General features: G+C 46.8%; 1 protein-coding gene across 2 annotated transcripts; it reads left to right on the top strand.

Annotated features, from left to right (window-relative positions):
• The first annotated feature begins 12,276 nt into the window (after positions 1–12,276).
• Positions 12,277–18,834, top strand: LOC114686319 (retinoic acid early-inducible protein 1-alpha-like). Of its 2 annotated transcripts, XM_037200501.1 has the most exons (6): positions 12,277–12,384; positions 12,691–12,823; positions 16,483–16,743; positions 16,988–17,242; positions 17,807–17,995; positions 18,575–18,834. In XM_037200501.1, the coding sequence occupies exons 2-6, from the start codon at positions 12,733–12,735 to the stop codon at positions 18,682–18,684; spliced, it is 906 nt and encodes a 301-aa protein (XP_037056396.1). In that variant the 5' UTR covers positions 12,277–12,384; positions 12,691–12,732; the 3' UTR covers positions 18,685–18,834. The 2 variants fall into 2 exon arrangements, with proteins under 2 accessions (XP_037056396.1, XP_028716797.2); XM_028860964.2 differs by having other exon boundaries at positions 12,277–12,823.
• Positions 18,835–19,056: the final 222 nt, after the last annotated feature.

Here is a 19,056-nt window from a genome sequence, read left to right as displayed (position 1 = left end):
GACAAGAGAATACCTAATATATAGTTTAAAATTATGAATCCTGTTTCTTTAGTTTATCTACCATGAGAATCAAACATTCAACCAAACATTTATTAAGACAATCAAAAGAACATAACATCCTTTATACAATGAATGATTAATATCCCTGGAAATTCAAACAGCATTGACTTAGCTTTCCATGTCCTGACCGAAACCATTTTTCACTAGAAGTTGAGCCCATTTAAACTTTAGTGCTAGTCCCTCTCGCGGCCTCTGCTTGCTTGCCTGCCTGTGAGTCTGTTCCCCTCACAGCAGCTTCACCTCCCACCAGCGCGTATCTGCCCGCCTGCTGCTCCAAGCTATCACGTGCCTTTGTCCACTGTGCACACAGGAACTCCCATTTAAACTTCCTCTTTCGACCATGAAGGGATTACCTAGTACTGAGTTATTCCCACCATTAAGGGAAAAACAGAAAAACATTTCCCACAATGAGATCCTAAATAGTGAATTATTCCCACTCTGAGGGAAAAATAAAAAACATTAAACAGACAACAAAACTTCTAACCTCTGGGCTCCCTTGCTTGTTCAGCCAGCAGCAGTGAGGCCCATCTGCTGACTCTTTGTAATTCAGAGGCTGCTGCTCTGTGCTGGCAGGCAGAAAGAGCTCAGAGTTTTAGTTTATCCTGAAATTTTTTAAATTGGGAAGAGCCCTTTCTTCCTCCATTACCTTCATCCTTCATCCTTCATCCTTCCTCAACAGGGCCTCAAAATCTTTAGGCCTAGTTTCAAAATTTTTCCCCTTATTATTGGGAAAATCCTTTTTTCTTGATTAAAATTTTCTCCCGTTTCTAACAGGAAATTTCCTTTCCCTCCCTCTTCTATATGGGGAAGATTTAAAATCTTCAGCTGTTCTGGCCTTACAGGTGGTGCCTTATTGCACCCATGACAGTTCACCCTTACCTTCTCTTTTCTTTAAAATGCTGGCCAGCCTCACTTTCGGGTGCCCATCAGCTACGTCCCTTCTTTCTCTGATCCCGGTGGAAGCTCCATTTGTGAGTGGTAATGCCTGTGCTACCACCACCCGTTCACCATGTCCAAGCAAGGGGCTGTGGATCAAAAAACAGAGACAAGAGACAGCTGGTCATTCACCTCAGCAGAATGCCGAATGCTGTTTATTGAAAGAGGGAAGGAAACCTTAAATACAGGCTTATAGCACAATGGAGGAACCCTGGAGGGCAGAAGTTCTCTACTGATGTTCTACATTCTGGCATCTAAGCTGTTCACAGCAAATGTGGGATACACAAAGAACCTCTGGTGAGCATTCAGGAAGAAAGAAACCGGCAGGGAATCAGCATAGGGAGGACATCTGGTCAAGGTCAGCAAGCAAGACAACAGCTACCCAAGACAAGGGGCCAGGGCCCTACAAGCTTCAGCCACACTGGGGTCCACAGAGAGCCAAAATGAAGTCAGGAGAACCTGAGTGATGGGCACAGTGCCAGACCCTGCCAAGAGGCTCAGACAGCTCCCTTGGACTTGAGGCAGTCTGTGCTCTGAAGACTGCCTTCCTGGATTCCACCTAACAAAACTCCAATGCCAGAAAAAAGCCCTCTCTTGAGTTGTTGGTCAGGGCTGTCCAATAGGACCTCAAGAGGCTCCCAGTACATTCAGCCTTTGGATGTTGTCCTTGTTACTCCAGAGGTGGAATAAAGTCCCTATGGTTGAAGACACTCCCACACCTAAGACTCCTGTAACAATGAAGAAGAGGGGATGGACTTCCAACGTGGGTCCTTTGGATGAGCAGTCAGTGCTCTCAACCTCTGAGCCATCTCTCCAGGTCTCAGAATCTGCTTTTAATTGAAATAAGTTTGTGATTGTAGAATTTTCCTGAAGGCCTTAGATTCCAGGGTCCCAGAGGAAAGGAGAAAATCATAGCCTTGCTGTCAAGATTATCTTCTGTGTATGGAGGGGGGTGTGGGTAAAGGAAGGAAATGGAGGCCGGGGGAGGGGAGGATGACCAGGGCAGTGTGTTGATGGATGAGCTGGGCCACTGGGTCAAGAATTAGGATAAGTAACGTGAGGGGGGAGGACAGGGTTGAGGGGAAGGGAGCTGGTGGGGAAAATGGATCCAGGATTGAGATGTAGGCACAGGGAAGGTGGTAGGAAGAATGGAAGGGCCAGCTGGAGATCAGGGGGGAAACCCGGAATTAGGGGGTTGAGGGGAGCTGATGCCAGGGAGCCTGGTGGTATGGCTGAACTAAAGGAGGTGTGTGGCAAAGACTCGGGACAGAAACTCCTGGTGTGACTCCTGGTGGCTGTGGGCATGGCTGGCCTTTGGTTATACAGGCCCCATTCTGGTGTATTGCCATGCTGGTAGTCAGCTTTGGCTATCAGCCATCCAGAGCAGAGCAGAGTGGAGGTTGAGCTCTTGGGAGAGAACTAGATCTTTTGGAGCCTGGACACACACACACACAAACCAAAGCCAGTTTGTACTACTCAGATCATATCTGTGCCTCCGAAAGGGTGTGACCACAGAGGGCGGTCTTTGTCAAGAGCATCTTACAGAGCCCCCACTGAAAATTTACAGCCCTGTGTCTGGCACTTCTGTGATTCTTTGAGCAGGGTCCTCTGCAAGGTGACTCTCTCTAGTCACTGCTTCTGTCCTCTGCTCCTGTTGCTCAGGGTATGGCAAAGAAGGGAGCCACCAAGCACCATCCTTCCACCAAGGCTCTGAGCTTCTCCTTTCTACTGATCTGTCTGCGGTCCACACTGCCCGCTGGTGAGTTGCTTTGGTCTATCCAACTGGACCCTCACCGGTTGTGGCGGGTGGGGAGGGAACAGGCTATTTAATCAAGAGGTAGCAGTACTCCTCCTAGAAACTCCTGAACCCAAGGAAACCCAGCATGACAACACAGGATCCCAGACCCCCAGCCCTGCCACCTTTTTCTGTTAAGGAAAGGAACCCGAAAGTTACAAGGCCTGGAGGCCTAATCATGAGGGCAAGATGCCAGAATCCTCTCGGTGGTTTTTTTTCAAGACCGGGCTTCTCTGTGTAGCTTTGGAGTCTGTCCTGGAACTCACTCTGTAGACCAGGCTGATCTCTAACTCAGAGATCCACCTGCCTCTGCCTCCAGATTGCTGGGTTTAAAGGTGGGCAGCACCACTCCCTGTCCAAATGTCCCTAAAGACAGCTCCTTTGGCTGTGCATCTTCTGAAGCCTCTTCCAAGGGGGATTCCTCACAAGCCCTCAGCCATTCCTGAACCTATTTTTTTTTTTTAAGAAAGAAATGTTTGTTTGTTTATTTATTTATTATTTATTATGCATATAGAAGAGGGCACCAGATTATTACAGATGATTATGAGCCACCATGTGGATGCTGGGAATTGAACTCAGGACCTCTGGAAGAGCAGCCAGTGCTCTTAACCTCTGAGCCATCTCTCCAGTCCCATTCCTGAACCTCTTTGCCAAACTTTCTTTTCCCACCATCCCAAGCTATTTTTCCAGCAGACCACAATAGATGCTTCCAGGGACAAGGCAGCCCCAACCACCCACTTTCTCACTCCCCGCCCCCCTTTATTGTTGCTGTTGCTTTGTTTTAAGGCAGAATTTCACACCATGGCCCACACTATAGACTTTGTATCAACCCCTCTCTCCCTGGGTCTGTCAAGTGCTGGGATGAGAGATTTGTACCTCGAAGGTCAGCTTTGATTCCCCTCTGACTCATCAACCACCAGCCTGCTCAGGCCCCTCCCCTGCCCATCTACCTTTACCATTTTCTCATCCATAACGTGCCTTTCAGCTCCTTTTCTACCAGGTAGCAATCTGTGAATTTGCACCTCAGATAATCAGGGCTGACTATGGTAGACTCTGGCAATGGTACTGGGTGGGGACATGTGGGAAGTTCAGTCTTTGCTTCCCAGACCCATGTAGTTGACCTCCTGGGGAGATGGCATCTGATAAGAGTGTTCATTTAGGCAGGAATGGGTTGTCTTTTTTTTCTGTAAGTGGCAGGAACTAAGTATCTTCCACCTGGCAAGCCTTACATCTGTCCTGCATCAAATACTCAATCCTGCATTTAGTGTGACAGACTCAGAATGCAACTAGCTGATGAACACGACAACAGATTTGCCCTCCATCATTCTTCTGACCTAGTTTAGGGTATATCCCATGTGCAAGTATTGATGCCCATCCCCCAGAGTGTCTTCAAATGTATTGCCAAAGCTGCATGTTTCCTAGTCAGCACTGGCTTCTATGCAGCCTATGACTTCTGGGTCATTTAGAAATGACAGGACAAGGTCCCTGGTTTAGAGCTTAGATTCCTTATCTAGCCAGGGACCAACTGCCCAGGGAATGGTAATGCCCACAGGGGCTGGGCATTCCTACATCATTAACAGCCAAAACAGTCCCTCAATAGATATGCCCTTCTTAGGTGACTCTAGGCTGTATCCAACTGACAGTTGAAGCTAATCAACCAAGATGGTCAAGTCTTTATTGTCTTCCTTTCTTTCTTCCTTTCCTTCTTACTTCCTTTCTTCATTTGTTTCTTTCCTGCTTCCTTCTTTTCTTCTTTTCTTCCTTTCTCTATTTCCTTTTTTAGAACACCCTTCCAGAAGGACTTTCTTGTTCCAGATGCAGAGACGGTCTCTGAGCCCTTGCTCCATATCCTAACCTCACTGCATGTTTCCTTCACAGATGCTGCTTCTCTTTGCTACAGCTTCACTGTGGTCATGTCAGGGTCTGGACCATGGTGGCACCAAGTCCAAGGCCAACTGAACACAGAACCTTTTATTTACTGCGACAGTAACAACAACTGTCAGGCCAATGGCGTTCTGGGGAACAGACTGAAGGCCACAAGGATCTGTGAAAAAGAGGGTAACACTCTGAAAGATAGAGTTGACCTGTTCAAAGAGCAATCGATTCACATGAAGCAAGAGAATACTACAATGACAAGTAAGTTTCAAATGGCCACATAGGACTGGGGATGTAGCTCAGTGGTGGAGTGCTTGCCTGTCATTCATGAGGCCCTAGGTTCAATCCCCACTGGTACAAAGTAAATAAAAGAACCATCAGATGGCCCCTGAAGGAAAGAACAGGATTTGTGAGAGGTTAGGGACATTCTTTGTTTTCATAGAGGTAAAATGCATCAATGTTAGTCCCACCTAAGAGGTTGAGCTATAAGGATAAGATGTAGAGGGTCGAGCAAGGTCAGAGGATGGGAAGAGAGGTGTGTAGGCAGAAAGGATTTATAAAAGGCAGAGGCTGATCTCTTTCCAATGGACACAGAGCACCTCACTCTGCGGGCCAGGATGTGTTGTTGTCATGAAGTAGATGGAGAGTTCAATGGATCCTGGGACTTTGACCTCAATGGACACAAAATGTTTCACGTTGACTCAAACACTGGAAAATGGACTGAAGTTGATCTTGGATCCAGCTGGATCAAGAAGATATGAAAGAAAAACAGGAATGTAACTGCTTACTTAAAAAGGACTTCACAGGGGGACTGCAGGTCCTGGCTTGAGGAGAAAAGCTGGAAAGAAAAGCTGGAGCCTACAGGTAACTGGGATGAAGAGGAGGAAGCTCCCTGTAGATGAGGTAGGTGTGTGTGTGTGTGTGTGTGTGTGTGTGTGTGTGTGTGTGTGTGTGTGTAATAATATAATCACCGTGAATTCTTGGGTTTATGGCCATTTTTTTCTATTAATCATTTTGTTTCTCACCCTCTCCTATCTCTAATTGTGTTTACTTTGTTCTCTCACTGTGGTTCTCACAGACTGAGCATCCTTTTATTTCCTGGCATTTTTCCTCATTCTAGACTCACTGCTGCTTTTCGTCTCACCTGATCTTTTTTTTTTTTTTTTTTTTTTTTTTGGTTTTTTCGAGACAGGGTTTCTCTGTGTAGCTTTGCGCCTTTCCTGGAGCTCACTTGGTAGCCCAGGCTGGCCTCGAACTCACAGAGATCCGCCTGCCTCTGCCTCCCAAGTGCTGGGATTAAAGGCGTGCGCCACCAACGCCCGGCCTCGTCTCACCTGATCTTTCTTCCTCCCTGCCATCATCCTCACAGGTCAGCTCCTCTCTTGCCAGCAGGAAAGATGTGGCCCCATCATTACCCTGTTTTCCCTACCATAGCTGCAGGAATCTTTTGAGGACAGGGGACATGTTCTCTCTCCCTTCCTACTCAGGACCCACCCAAACAGTTGTGGCTTAGCAACAGGAGTGGAATTCTGTGTGTTGCTGAATCACCTGTTAAGGTGATTTTTCTCCAGACTTAAGATCTGGTCAAGACTCAGTCCGTGTTTCCACTTCAGCCACACCAACTGCTGCTCCAGATGTGGACAAGGCTTCATCCATGGCCATCAAGCCCAACATCTCTGTCCTGCTGATAATCCACCCCTACTCCATTCTTCTGTGGTTTTGGAGGAGAATCCTTGAAAATGAAGGTACTGAGGACAGTGTTGGGAGTGGGGTAAGGGATAGAAAAAAAGAGTGAAGAAGCAAGAATTAATTCCTGGAGTCCTGTTCTTGTCCCTCATCTATAGCATCTTATTGAGAAAGGAGGCAGGAGATCTGGAGTTCATGTCACCTGCTAGCAACAGATTGTGCATGCTCAGCCTTGACAGGACAGGAATCATGTCACAGACCAGTGGGAAAGGAGGAGGGAACATAGCAGGTTCCCCTTGTACACTGTAAAGATTTGTCACTTGAATTGGTTTAATAAAGCACTGATTGGCCAATAGCCAGGCAGAAAATATAAGCAACCAAACAAAGGATGATGGGAAGAAGGGAAGAGTCAGGAGTCACCAGCCAGATACAGCAGGAGCAGGAGATGAACATGCCATGTTAATAAAGGTACTGCCACATGGCAGAGCATAAATAAGGAATATGGGTTAACTTAAAACTTAAGAGCTAGTTAGTAATAAGCCTGAGCTATTGGCTGAGTATTATAATTCATATTTTGCCTCTTAGTGGTTATTTGGGACCCGGCAGTCAGGACAGGAAACGTACCCATCCCTAGTACCCATACCAGATCTCCTTAGTGGGAGTGTCAAGTTTTTATTCCTGTGTATATAACTGATCAGTATAAAAGTCAGTGTGAGACAGACTAGGAATACGCAACCTTCCTTAAGGGTATTCAGCTGGGAGTCAAATTATGCTAATAATATTATTTATAATAGATATTTATTATAACCAACCCTGTAATAGGCAGCCTTCTCTAGAACAAAATAAGGAATGTGTCTACTATTTATTTGTGATTTTATATGATAGAAATGCACTATTTCATAACATAAAAGGTGATATTTTGTAATATTATTGCTATTATAGGTTAGTTTCTGTGACATGCACTAGGCAGGCCAGCAATGCCCACATGCACATTGGAGACAGAGAACCTGGAAGCTGCTCAGTCCCACAGGCTGGCTGCCCCTGCAGTGACAATCTGGCAGTGAAAGCCAGAAGGTCCTGGAAAGCTGGTGCTACTGAGTCCACACCCCCCTGATGCAGGTTCTGAGTCAGTGCTGCTCTCCACTGTGCACAGAGAAGCTGCTTCTGCACATTTAGAACCTGTGATGGGAGGAGAATGAACTCACACAAGTTTCCTCTGACTCCACATGGGCACTTTTGCACAAGTGCGCCAGCACTCACACATACACCTAACACATACACACAGTGAATATCAGTAAAAAGTAAAATAAAATATGGAAGGTTTAAAATGCATAATTTACTGTTGAAAACAAGTTCTTTTGAAGCAGGGTCTCACTATGTAGACCAAGCTGGCCTGGGACTCAGAGATCCACCTGCCTCTACCTCCACAACATTAGGCTTAAAGGGGTATGTCACCAGGCCTGAAAGATCCTTGGATTTTTAGCTCTAATGGTGTGTTATTAAAGAATTAGAATTTTAAAACTATTTCACTCACATTAATTTGTAAACTATAGAGTGGCATTAAGTACAATGGCAATAAAAAAAATCTCAAGTATCACTAAAGGAAACCTTAGGGGTAAAGAAAAGGCCAGGAGGAAGTACTATACCCTGCCCACGATCAAGAGGGGGTGAGGATGGGTTGGAGGACAGAAGGGCTTTGGAGGTCAGGGGTTGAATGGACATATAAAAGGGGAAAGGGGCGTGGGAACAGCAAGTGTGTGCCCCTACAGCTGGGGCAACAAAGAAGGCAAGGACCTGGGTGGGGTCTAGACAGTAGAGGTAGGACAGGATGGAGTGGAGGGAGGGGGTCATCAGTGGGGGAGAGTGGAAGGGGAGATAGACCAAGCTTGGGGACTGGGACAGGGACTGGGAGGAAATGAAGAAACCCCACCAACAGCCCCTGATACTTCCTCTATGGCTGCAGACAAGTGATTGCTGCACAGACCCAAAGTACCGACTTTATCCCTTGACTTTCTGCTCTGCTTCAGCTGCCTAGTGTGACCCAGGGTGCAGCCATTTTGTGTGGGGAGGGACCACATGGAGTGGGGGGTCTGGGGACACCAGAGCCACAGAGACCAGGCTGTTCAAGCTTCTGCCCAGGGAGAGGATCTGAGTCTCCAAGAGCCTTTCCTGGAAACTGATGTAACCACAAATCTCTAAGAAAAGAAGTGAAGACAAAATGTATGACAGACAAAACTCAATTCTGTAACTTCCATGACTCGAGTCAACAGGAAGTTACCATCTGTTCACCGTGCCTTTCACGTCTGAGGCTGGGTTTAGAGAAAGGACCTAGAAAAGGCCTAGCAGTTACCTAGTTCCTTAATTGCACCCTGTCTCTCACACTCTTTCCTCAGCACAAAGCCCTCCAGCCTGCAGCTTTGAGGACTGCCAGGGTGTGGTGGAGCAGACTGAGTTCCAGGAAATGACCTGTGGAACTCCAACACTGCAACATGAATCAGCTTGGCTGCCTCAGAACCTACTTTGTTTGTTTGTTTGTGTGCTTGACTTTTCTTTAAATGCTTTTTGTTTTTTCCACATAGTGGAAATAACTCAATGTTAAAAGTCATTTCATGAGAAATGTTTTGTTTTGTTTTTTCCCTCATAGTGGGTTTTGACTGGACTTCCCAGCTCACTCCTGCCTGATCCAGAAAGCCCTATTCCTGTCTCTCCAAACCCTGCCCTCTCAGAGAATCTCCAATAAGGAAAAGCTGTCAAAAAGTCTAGTTCTGCCTTCTTGGCAGCGGTTCCTCCCCTGAAGTCCAAGCCCCGAGGGGAACAACCACATTTTCTTGTTTCTTTGTTTTGGGACAGGGCCCTTCCACGTATTCCTGGACCTTTTTGTAAACCAGGCTGGCCTCAAACTCACAGAGATCTGCCTGATTTTGCCTCTTGGGTTCTGGGATTAAGGTGTGCATCACCATGCCCTACCTCCTCAATGTTTTTAAGTTACTTTTACATATATTCTTGTAAAAACGTTTAAATATATATCATATGTAATTTTCTATAAAATAAAATATATAAAAAGCTTTAAATACATACATAATTATCCTAGTTAGGGTCATTATAGCTGTGACCAGACACTATGACCAAAGCACCTTGGGAAGGAAAGGGTGTATTTGGCTTACCCTTCCACATCACTGTTCATCATTGAAGGAACACAGAACAAGAACTCAAACAGGACAGGAACCTGGAGGGAGGAGCTGATGCAGAGGCCATAGATGGGTACTGCTTTCTGGCTTGCTCCACATGGCATGCTTAGCTTGCTTTCTCACAGAACCCAGGACCACCAGCCCAGGGATGATACCACCTATAAGGGCTGGACCCTTTCCCATCAATCACTGATTAGGAAAATGCCTTACAGGCTTGACTACAGTCAGATCTTACAGAGGCATTTTCTTAACTGAGGCTAGCTCCTCTCAGATGACTTTAGCCTGTGTCAGGTTGACATAAAACTGCTCACCACATTTATTTAAACAAAAACCAAAAACGTATCATAGAAATCCATTGTTATCTCTAGGTATTCCCTTTCATATTTAGAGACAGAAATGCTTAGAGACAGAAATCTGTCATATGTTTAGAGACAGAAATCTGTCTCTAAACCTGCAACCTTTCGGTCTTTCTCACTCTTGGTGGGTACTTCCTGTTTTACTTTCGATTATAAAATTCTTGGTACAATTTAGACTTTTCACTTAAAGCCTTACAAGCCTAGATGTCCACATCTGACCACTGTTGTCCTCTACAGAGAAGATCCACCTAGAGCATGGTATTTAAGATTAAACTACTATCAAGCCGGGCGGTGGTGGCGCACGCCTTTAATCCCAGCACTTGGGAGGCAGAGCCAGGCGGATCTCTGTGAGTTCGAGGCCAGCCTGGGCTACCAAGTGAGTCCCAAGAAAGGCGCAAAGCTACACAGAGAAACCCTGTCTCGAAAAACCAAAAAAAAAAAAAAAAAAAAAAAAAAAAAAAAAAAAAGATTAAACTACTATCAGCTAAACCCTGCAACATCAAATTTAAATTGTTTAGTAATGTTGTGCAAGGTTCCTATATATTCGCACATGTACAAAATCAATTTGAAAGTTATGTTTAACCATGGTTTACATGTAATTAATTAAAAGGAATCAAGACTATACTTACATGCATTTTTATTTACTTATGAGCCAGTTCAGCTGACACCCTCTGAGGGACTTTAGCATGTAAAAATGTTACATAACATACACTTAAAAGTGAGTAAGAAAGAAACCATGGGTACAGCTAGAGCTGGACCCACAGACCACATGGCACCTAAGCAATTCCTTGAAAACCACTGTGAGCACTCCAGCATAAACTCAAAGGACATAGAAGAAGGCTGCTTCCTCCGAGTGTTTCCATGGTAGAGCCATTCCTATCAACCAGGAAGATCAACCTCAGCACCTTGGGGAGAAAGCTGTTCTAAATCCCTGGAAGAAGTTCCCAAGCCAGTGTGTGAGGAGAGTGCACTGCACTGTCAGATCTGTCAGACTCAACACCAGGTGCCATTTACCTGTGGCTCAGTCCCACACAGGCTAGCACTGACACCTCGAGTTATTCATGTGGAACGATCCACATATTGATGGCACTGGTGAATCTACACTGAAAGTTAACTTGCCCTGTCACACACACACACCCCAAACACACACAGCAGGACCATCACTAATATACAATGCACCTGCAAAAACACACCACAAAGGGGGAAAAACAGTGCCAGCAGATTCACAATTCACTCCCAAGGGCTGGGTGTGACAGTGGTGGTCAGATGTATGGTCTGATGTGATAGTGTTGGACAAAATGTGTGCAAATGATTTCTAAGTCACCAAAGTGAACTCCTAGGGGAGAGGAAACCTCTTGGGAAATGGCTCCAGAATGAGTTCAAGGACATTTCAGATACAGATCTGGGGAGAGCGGGGGTTTCTGGGACTCACTGGCCAGAACCATGGCCAGTTCATGAGGCCAGTGAAAGACCCTATATCCTAAAGCAAGGTGGATGTAACCTGTGGATCCACACCAAGATTAATCTCTATCTTATGAGTATACACACACACACACACACACACACACACACACACACCTTCACAAACATACAGTTTACCTACACACTCTTTTCAAAAAGTAATAGCAAATTCAAAAATTTTCTACCAAGGATCTTGTCTTTTCCTATGTAAAAGATTCTTTTAACATTAAAAAATACCCAAATTCATTTTTATCTGATGTGTATGAGTTCTTTATGTTTGTGTGTGCTTTTCTGTACCCTGTGTGTGCAGCACCCCTGGAGGCCAGGAGCCTTCCTGGAATCCCCTGGAACAGCAGGTTGTGAGGATCAAACCTGGATCCTCCAAATGAGCAGCTGGTGCTCTTAACCTCGGAGTCTTCTCTCCAGAACCCAGAAGCTGCTTTTCCTTGGAAAAAGTTTTTTACTTGGAGAAGTTTCCTGATGGTCTCAGGTTCCAGTGTCAAGGAGGTAAGGAGAAAAGTACAGACTTCCTTCCCCACAAGACAATTTTGTCTTCAATAGGGAGAGAGTAAAAGGGAGGAAATGGAGGTGGGAGGGGGGTGACTAGAGAGGACTGGGGGAGGGGAGACAGTGGCTAGCCAAGGGGCAGGAACTGGAGGGTGCAAGGACCTTTGGGGGTGATGGGGAAGGGACCTGGAGGGGCAAATGAGTGTGGAATGGAGAGAAACTGGAGAAAGAGGAAGGAGAAGTGAGGAAGAGCAGGCTGGAGGTCCCAGGCAATGCAGAGGGATGGTCTAGGAGACTGGGCATGTGCAGAAATCTAGAGAAGCAGGGCAAACTGCTAAAGGCAAGAGTCCTGCCACCTAGTGATCAGGGCAGGAATGAAGCTGTGGGCGTGGAAACCTGGCCGGGACAAGGGCGGGTAAATTCAGTGCGTTCTGCAGAGACCCACGTGAAGGTACCGACTTTATTCGGTCTCTCTCTTTTCTGATTCTGTTGCCCACGGTCCCTGAGGGGTGAGCTGCCGGTGAGTGAGGTGAAGGGGCACCGGGTGTAGGACGGCAGGACAGCATTGTCCTTGCCTCTCAGTTCACATCGCGCTCCGAGCGAGCGCCCGATCGTGATGGAAAACGCAGCGCGCTGGGAGGGAGAATCAGAGCCGCGGGGCCCGGAGGGACCCCCGAAGATATGCAGGAAAAGATGGGAACTAGAAACCCGCAAAGCTGGGGCACGGGAAGGACTGAAATCACAGCCCGGGTTCCCGGGACTTAGCGAATCCCAGCACGGGGTTCTCTGCGGGGCGGTACTGAGGACTCCCCGATTCTCTCCGAAGCTCCAGCCACACCCCTCGGTAGCCGGGTCGCAGGAAGGAACCATGGCAAAGGCTGCAGCCACCGGACGCAATCTTTCCCTAGTTCTGTTCCTTATCCTTCCACTGATCTGCCTGGGATCCTCACAGCCCACCGGTGAGTTCCGGGATTTAACTGGGGGATGTGGGGGAGGGGAGCATCGGACTATTGAGTCAGGAAGGTCACAGTCTCCCCACAGGAAGTTCCTGGGCTTCTCTTCACTATCATCAGGACTTAAGTCCGGTCACCCTGGTCCTCACCTCCTCCCTCCTGGATTCTCTTCAGTGCATTGACAAAGTTAGGGGAAAGTCACCGCGGGAGGGCCGGGAAGGGGCTTCGTGAATGAGGAGGGCAGGGTAGCAGAGGGGGGTTGCTAGTGACGCCCTCAGCACCACTGGGATCAGCTGAAGCCTAAACAGAGTCACCAGTGCGGACCCCTCCAGGAGGAGGTCTCAGACAGCTCCCCTGGTCCTAAGACATGCTGTGCTCTGAAGACTGCCTTCCCCTTCCCTGAGATTCCTCACAAGCCCTCCACCATCCCGGGACCTCTTTGTCCTTGAACTTTCTTTCCCACCTTCCCATGGTATTCTTCAGAAGATCACACAGAGGCTTCCAGGGAGAAGGCAGCCACAACCACATAGGTTCCTACTTTGCTTCTCTCTCTCTCTCTCTCTCTCTCTCTCTCTCTCTCTCTCTCTCTCTCTCTCTCTCTCTTCCTCCCTCCCTCCCATCCCTCCTCCCTTCCTCCCTCCCTCCCTCCTCCTATCTCCCCCCCCCCAAGTCCCTCCCTCTCTCCTTTTTTCTGTCTGTTGTTTTGTTTTAGGGCAGGATTCCACACTGTAGCACACACTATAGAATCTACAGTAATTCCTTCTGTCCCCCAGCCTTCCAAGTTCCAGGACTGCAGATTTGTCCCACCAAGCTCAACTCCCTTTGCGGCCCATCCAGCCTTCCCCACTTTCCCATTCTTAAAGTGCATTTTACCTCTGTTTTCCACCAGGTGGCAATCTGTGCTCATGCCTGAAGACACCTCAGTCTACATGTGCTAGCACACCTTGTCCACTATGGAGGACTCTGGCAATGGTCCTGGGTCGGGGGTTTGAAAGCTTCCCCTCCTTGCTCCCAAGCCCATAGAGTCAACCTCCTTGGGAGATGGCACCAGATACTGGTGTTCATTTAGGAAGGAGGGGGTTTGTTTTTTCTGTAAATATTTTCAACTTGTCAAGCCTCAATCTATCTATCCTGCATCAAACACTCAGTTCTGCATTCAGTGTGACAGACTCAGAATGCAACAAGCTGGTGAATGGGACAGCAGATTTGTCCTCTGTCCATTAGGGGATTAGGATATATCCCATGTACCAGTCTTGGTGCCCATCCCCTCAGAGTGTCTTCAAAAGTACAGCCAAAGCTGCCTGTTTCCCAGTCAGCAGTGGGTTCTATGCTGCCTGTGACTTCTGGGTCAGCTGGAAATGACAGGAGGAGGTCCTGGCTTTAGGGCATCTTGATCTCTCCACTGCTGTCCAGTGGATTCCTTGGATCCCATGGCCATAGAGGACACTCCTGGAAGCCTGAGGAGCTTGCTGAGGGAGAGGTGGCAGCTTACTTGAGAACTAACCTCAGTCACTACATCCAGATGAGGTAAGATCTCCACAACCATCTGGAGAACAGGAGATGTTCTGTCAGACAAGAGTCCTTGTCTCTCCCTGCTAGGCAGCTCTCAACATACAGTGACTTGTCATGTCCCTGAAGCAATGTCTCTCTTCTGGACATCTTGTCTGACTGTGACCTGTCCACCTAATCACTTAGTGGGAAAGAGCTCACCTTAAATGTCTGCCTGAGTCCTGATGGGCCTTCTGATACCCAAGGACCACAGACCACTCTGTCTGGTCCCAGTACCTGCCAGGAGCCACAATTTAATGGAAACTAACTGGTGCAGGTGGGTAAGCCTGGTTTCTGCCCAAGTAAGGTGATTCTTCAATTAGACACTGCCATGAACTCCATCCAGGGCCATTTTCTAGAACTGATGCCTCAGTTTGACAGATTGTCCTGAGTCATAGGGCCCTAGAGGGAAGTCCAGCCATGTTCTTCATGGATGTATTGTCTGGCTGTTTTCCAGCTACAAAAGCAGAGATGAGCAGGTGTGACTGAGACTGTCTGGCCTGCAAAGACTTCAATATTGACATGATAGCTGTATTAATTATTTTCTACTGCCGTAATCAAACACCACAACCAAGGTAACACACAGAAGGAATGTGTTTTGTGGACTCATAGTTTCAAGGGGACAAGAGTCCATCACTACCACAGCAGGCGACATGGCAGCAGGCAGGCATGGTGGCTGGAGCAGCAAGCTGAGAGCCCACATCTTGAACCTCAAACAAGACACAGAGTTGGAGGAAATGAGAACTGGCCAAGGCTTTAAGGTTTCAAAGTCACACCCCCAGTGATATACTTCCTCAAGCAAGTTCACATCACAGAAGCTATCCAAAGAGCTGCCACCAAGTGGGGACCATGTATGTAAACACTTAAGCCGATAGAGGACAGTCTGATGCATATTTCATTGTGATCCATCTTCAAGTGCCAAGGTTGTGATTTAGTTCACAACCACAAAAGCCTGTTCTCTGCTCCAGAAAGCTCATGTTCATGTGCAGGAACTCTTCCAGTGAAGTGTACTGAGTGGGAAAGGATCACAGCCATTCAAGGAGAAATCCCAGGCTTAGGAGTGGCAGGAAGGGGAAAGTGGGTGGGGGACTGTGAGAGAGGAAGAGAACAGGTGGTAGAAGAGGCAGAGAGGAGAAGGGAAGAGGAAGCTGTTGAAGGGGACAGGAAAGGAGGTCCCCAAACCTCCAGCAGTCCACCTCAGAGCAGACGTTGTGGGGGGATCAGAGAGTAAGAGTTTTTTTTAACATCTCTTTTGCATTTTTGTAGTGTAATTATATTACAAACTTGTTAAAGGTGCCTTTAAAATTATTATTTATTTTAGGTTTCAGGCTCACACTACACAGGAGAGTGTATGTGTGCTCACACCCACACAGGAGAGTGCATGTGTGCATCCTCACTAGGACTTCCTGCCTGTTTGTGCAGTCTTCTGAACAGAACAGCTCTAAGATATTGTGTCTTCTGTTGCTGTTAGGGAAAGTCTGGGAGACCAGGGGCCATAAGTGTGCTGGAAACAACTGCCTGAGGAGGGGAGAGAGATCGGGGCTTCAAGCAGGTCACAGGCAGAGATCTCTTCTTGAGAATGAGTTAGGGGTGTGGTTTAACATGGGAGAATCTGAGATCTGATGCCCAATGTTGTGTGAAAGACCCAGTGGGAACTCAGGTGAGCACTGTGCTCACAGGTGACAGCTCCCCTTCCCAGGCCGAGTTGCAGCATTTCTCCAGGAGGCCTTTCCTGAACTCCCAGGCTCCATGTGGAATTTACCACGTGTTCTATGATGCCTCCTTTTCCTTGTGTACAGTAGATTTTCAGTCCCAGGAATGCAGATACTATCTGATATATTTTATTCTTCAACACTTGATAAAAGTCACTAAAAGCACTTGTGAGGTAAATCCCCCTGGTGACACTGTGTGCATCTGAGGGGTCCTACCCCTCTAAGACAGTAAAAGATGGCCCTGAAATAAGGATCCAGAACCTGGTGGACATCTTGACTAGAGGCTTCTCTTTCTCCCCTTTTGCTCTTCAGAGGGATTCTGGGTGTCATCTTGGTGTCACAGAACCACGAGTCCTGTGGCTTTCTGCACCCACTTTGGACCTCACCTGCATGTTTCTCTCACAGACACGCACTCTCTTAGTTGCAAAGTCATTGTCAGAGCTCGTCCGGCACCTCGACAGCCCTGGTATGAAGTACAGTGCTCACTGGATGGAGAATCTTTCCTTCAGTATGATAATGACAACAAAGCCACACCTTTGGGTGACCTGGGAAAGGCAGTACATGACACTCAAATGTGGACAGATTTGATCCAAAGGCTGGAATACTTGGGGCAGGAGCTCAGGAAGAATCTGGCTAACACCAAACAAGAGACAGCTGAGCCCAGTGGTAAGTGTGGGATGGAGTTCAGAGGCAGAGACAGGTGCCAAGAGAGAGGAAGGGCAGAGCACATGTGGGAATGAGATGGTGGTTATATCTGTCAGAAAGAGCTGAGCATTGTCCCAACCTGGGAAGCATATGGTACCCAATGATAATGATACTGGCTCATAAGCCAGGGGGAAAAGTCTTGACCTTTGAGGAGGTGATGGATCTATCAAAAGAGAAGAAGGATGACTTTGTATGTGTTTTGCAGGTCACCCTACTTTACAGACCATCATGAATTCTAAATACAAACAAGAACAAATCATTGATGCCTCCTGGCGATTTAATATCAGTGGAAAGTACTTCTTCATCCTGAACACAATGAATATGAGCTGGACACCATTAAGTCTTGAAGCCAGAGGTATCATGAATGATGAACAATTCATAAAAGATCTCAAGGTAATCTCCACAGCAGACTCCAGCCACTGGCTCAAGGAACTCTTAAAGCACCAGAAGGAAAAGCCAAGTAGGTATTACCTAGATTAACAGAAGGCAACTCCATCAAATATGATAGATGGGTTGGGTGATTACTTGATGGTCTTCCTGTCCGGGAGTCAGTGATGACCACAAAGATTTCTTTTCTACCTCACCTCCCATGTTTCTCATTCCCTAAATACCAATGATTCAGGCACTACACGGCCTTCTAATGGGACCCAAGTCTGTCTGCATCACTGTAAACTTCCAGCCCTTTCTTCCTCACTTATAGCTGCCTTTCCATCAACTCCATCACTTTGAAAGGTTTCATTATCCTTCTCTGGCACAATTAAACACCACCATTTGCCCCAACATCCAGAAAGTTCTACCCACAGTAAATATGTCACATTGTTTCATTGTTTGATAGACATTTGCTTTCTTTGGTAAGGAAATAAACTCTGCAAGGACATTGTACACACAACTCTACTCCTCTCTCTACTCAGGACCTTATAGATAATTATTAAACATGAGTCTCTCAGGTTGCCTAGAGAGAGAAAGTGTTGAATGATGTGTGTTTTTAGCTTTAGTTTTAGTAATTTTCCTGATTTTTTTTAAGGACCAACATCAAGGGCCCCAGATATCATTTATCTTCCACCTACCATAGATGTCACACCTCATCCATCTACCAGGCAGTTTCCCAATAACAAAGAATCCATCATCATAGCAGTAGTCATCTCCATCATCATCATCCTTATCATTATTTTCATCTGCATGTGTGTGAAGAGGAAATGTTGTCCCCAAGGAGGTAAGGAGCAAGCTGGGGTGTCACTCTGGTTCTTGGTAGGGTTAGACTTTCCACTGGGAATCAGGGATGGGAATTCTGATCTTCATGCTAGCATAGCACAGACCTTACCCACTGAACTCTCTTCCCATCCCCCCAAAATAACCTGTTGAGAGTCTGGTTACCAATTCAATATACTATCTTCATCTCAGACAATGAGAACTGAATGTAACAAGCTTCTGAACACCTCACTTGCATGCACTCCTATTCATGGCCCTTAGAGGAACCCTTACAACATACTCATTCCAAAAACAATTACGAAGATGTTTTCACACAATCAACTAAGACTGTTCATTTACCCTTTATGTCTCACTTCTCTCTGTGCCACATGCAATCGAGAGGCTCTTGTCCCTAGAACTGGGTCTGTCGGAGAAGTGGTTGGGTGGCCTGCACTCAAAACCCCCTTCACTTGTCAGGGGTCATGGTACATCAGGGTAGAACCTAAGCGGTGACTTGCAGATTTGTCTGTTGGAGTAAAGGGCTAATTACTTTCAGACTCAGAGTCTGGAGCTTTGGATCTCACTGTAAAACCTTTGCAAACAGAAATCAGCAGCAGCCCACGAACTGGTCCATCAACTGCCACAAGCCATAGAGGAAAGAGAGGCCCATGGAGCCAAATGGTGATGGTCCTTTTCTATAAGCAAGCAAGCTGAGTAATCCATGAGGAACAATCCAGTAAGCAGCACTCACCCATGGCCTCTGCACCAGCTCCTGTCTCCAGATTCCTGCCCTGTTTGAGTCCTGTTCTGACTTACTTCAAGTGATAAATAGTAATTTGAAAATGGAAGCCAAATAAACCCTTTCCTCCCCAAGTTCCTTTGGTCATGATGTTTCCTCACAGCAGTAGTAACCCTAACTAAGACAAATTGGTATCATGATAGTGTGGGATTGTTGTGACAGACCTGGCCATGGGTTTTGGGGAGGTATTATAGAAGGGCTTTGGGCTAGAAAAGCTAATTGGGTGATTTTTTTTTTTTGAGACAGGGTTTCTCTGTGTAGTTTTGGAGCCTGTCCTGGAACTCACT

This window comes from Peromyscus leucopus, chromosome 8a (genome assembly GCF_004664715.2).
Source record: "Peromyscus leucopus breed LL Stock chromosome 8a, UCI_PerLeu_2.1, whole genome shotgun sequence".
NCBI classification, from domain to species: Eukaryota; Metazoa; Chordata; class Mammalia; order Rodentia; family Cricetidae; genus Peromyscus; species Peromyscus leucopus.
The sequence above is the reverse complement of the archived record's forward strand: the minus strand, read 5'-3'. Positions and strand labels throughout refer to the sequence as shown.

Excerpts from the sequence above, each read along its gene's own strand:
- LOC114686319 (XM_028860964.2), top strand. The coding sequence starts at position 12,481 with ATGGAAAACGCAGCGCGCTGGGAGGGAGAATCAGAGCCGCGGGGCCCG. Across the intron at positions 12,824-16,482 it reads GGGATCCTCACAGCCCACCG|ACACGCACTCTCTTAGTTGC; the intron begins GTGAGTTCCGGG and ends TTTCTCTCACAG. Across the intron at positions 16,744-16,987 it reads AGAGACAGCTGAGCCCAGTG|GTCACCCTACTTTACAGACC; the intron begins GTAAGTGTGGGA and ends TGTGTTTTGCAG.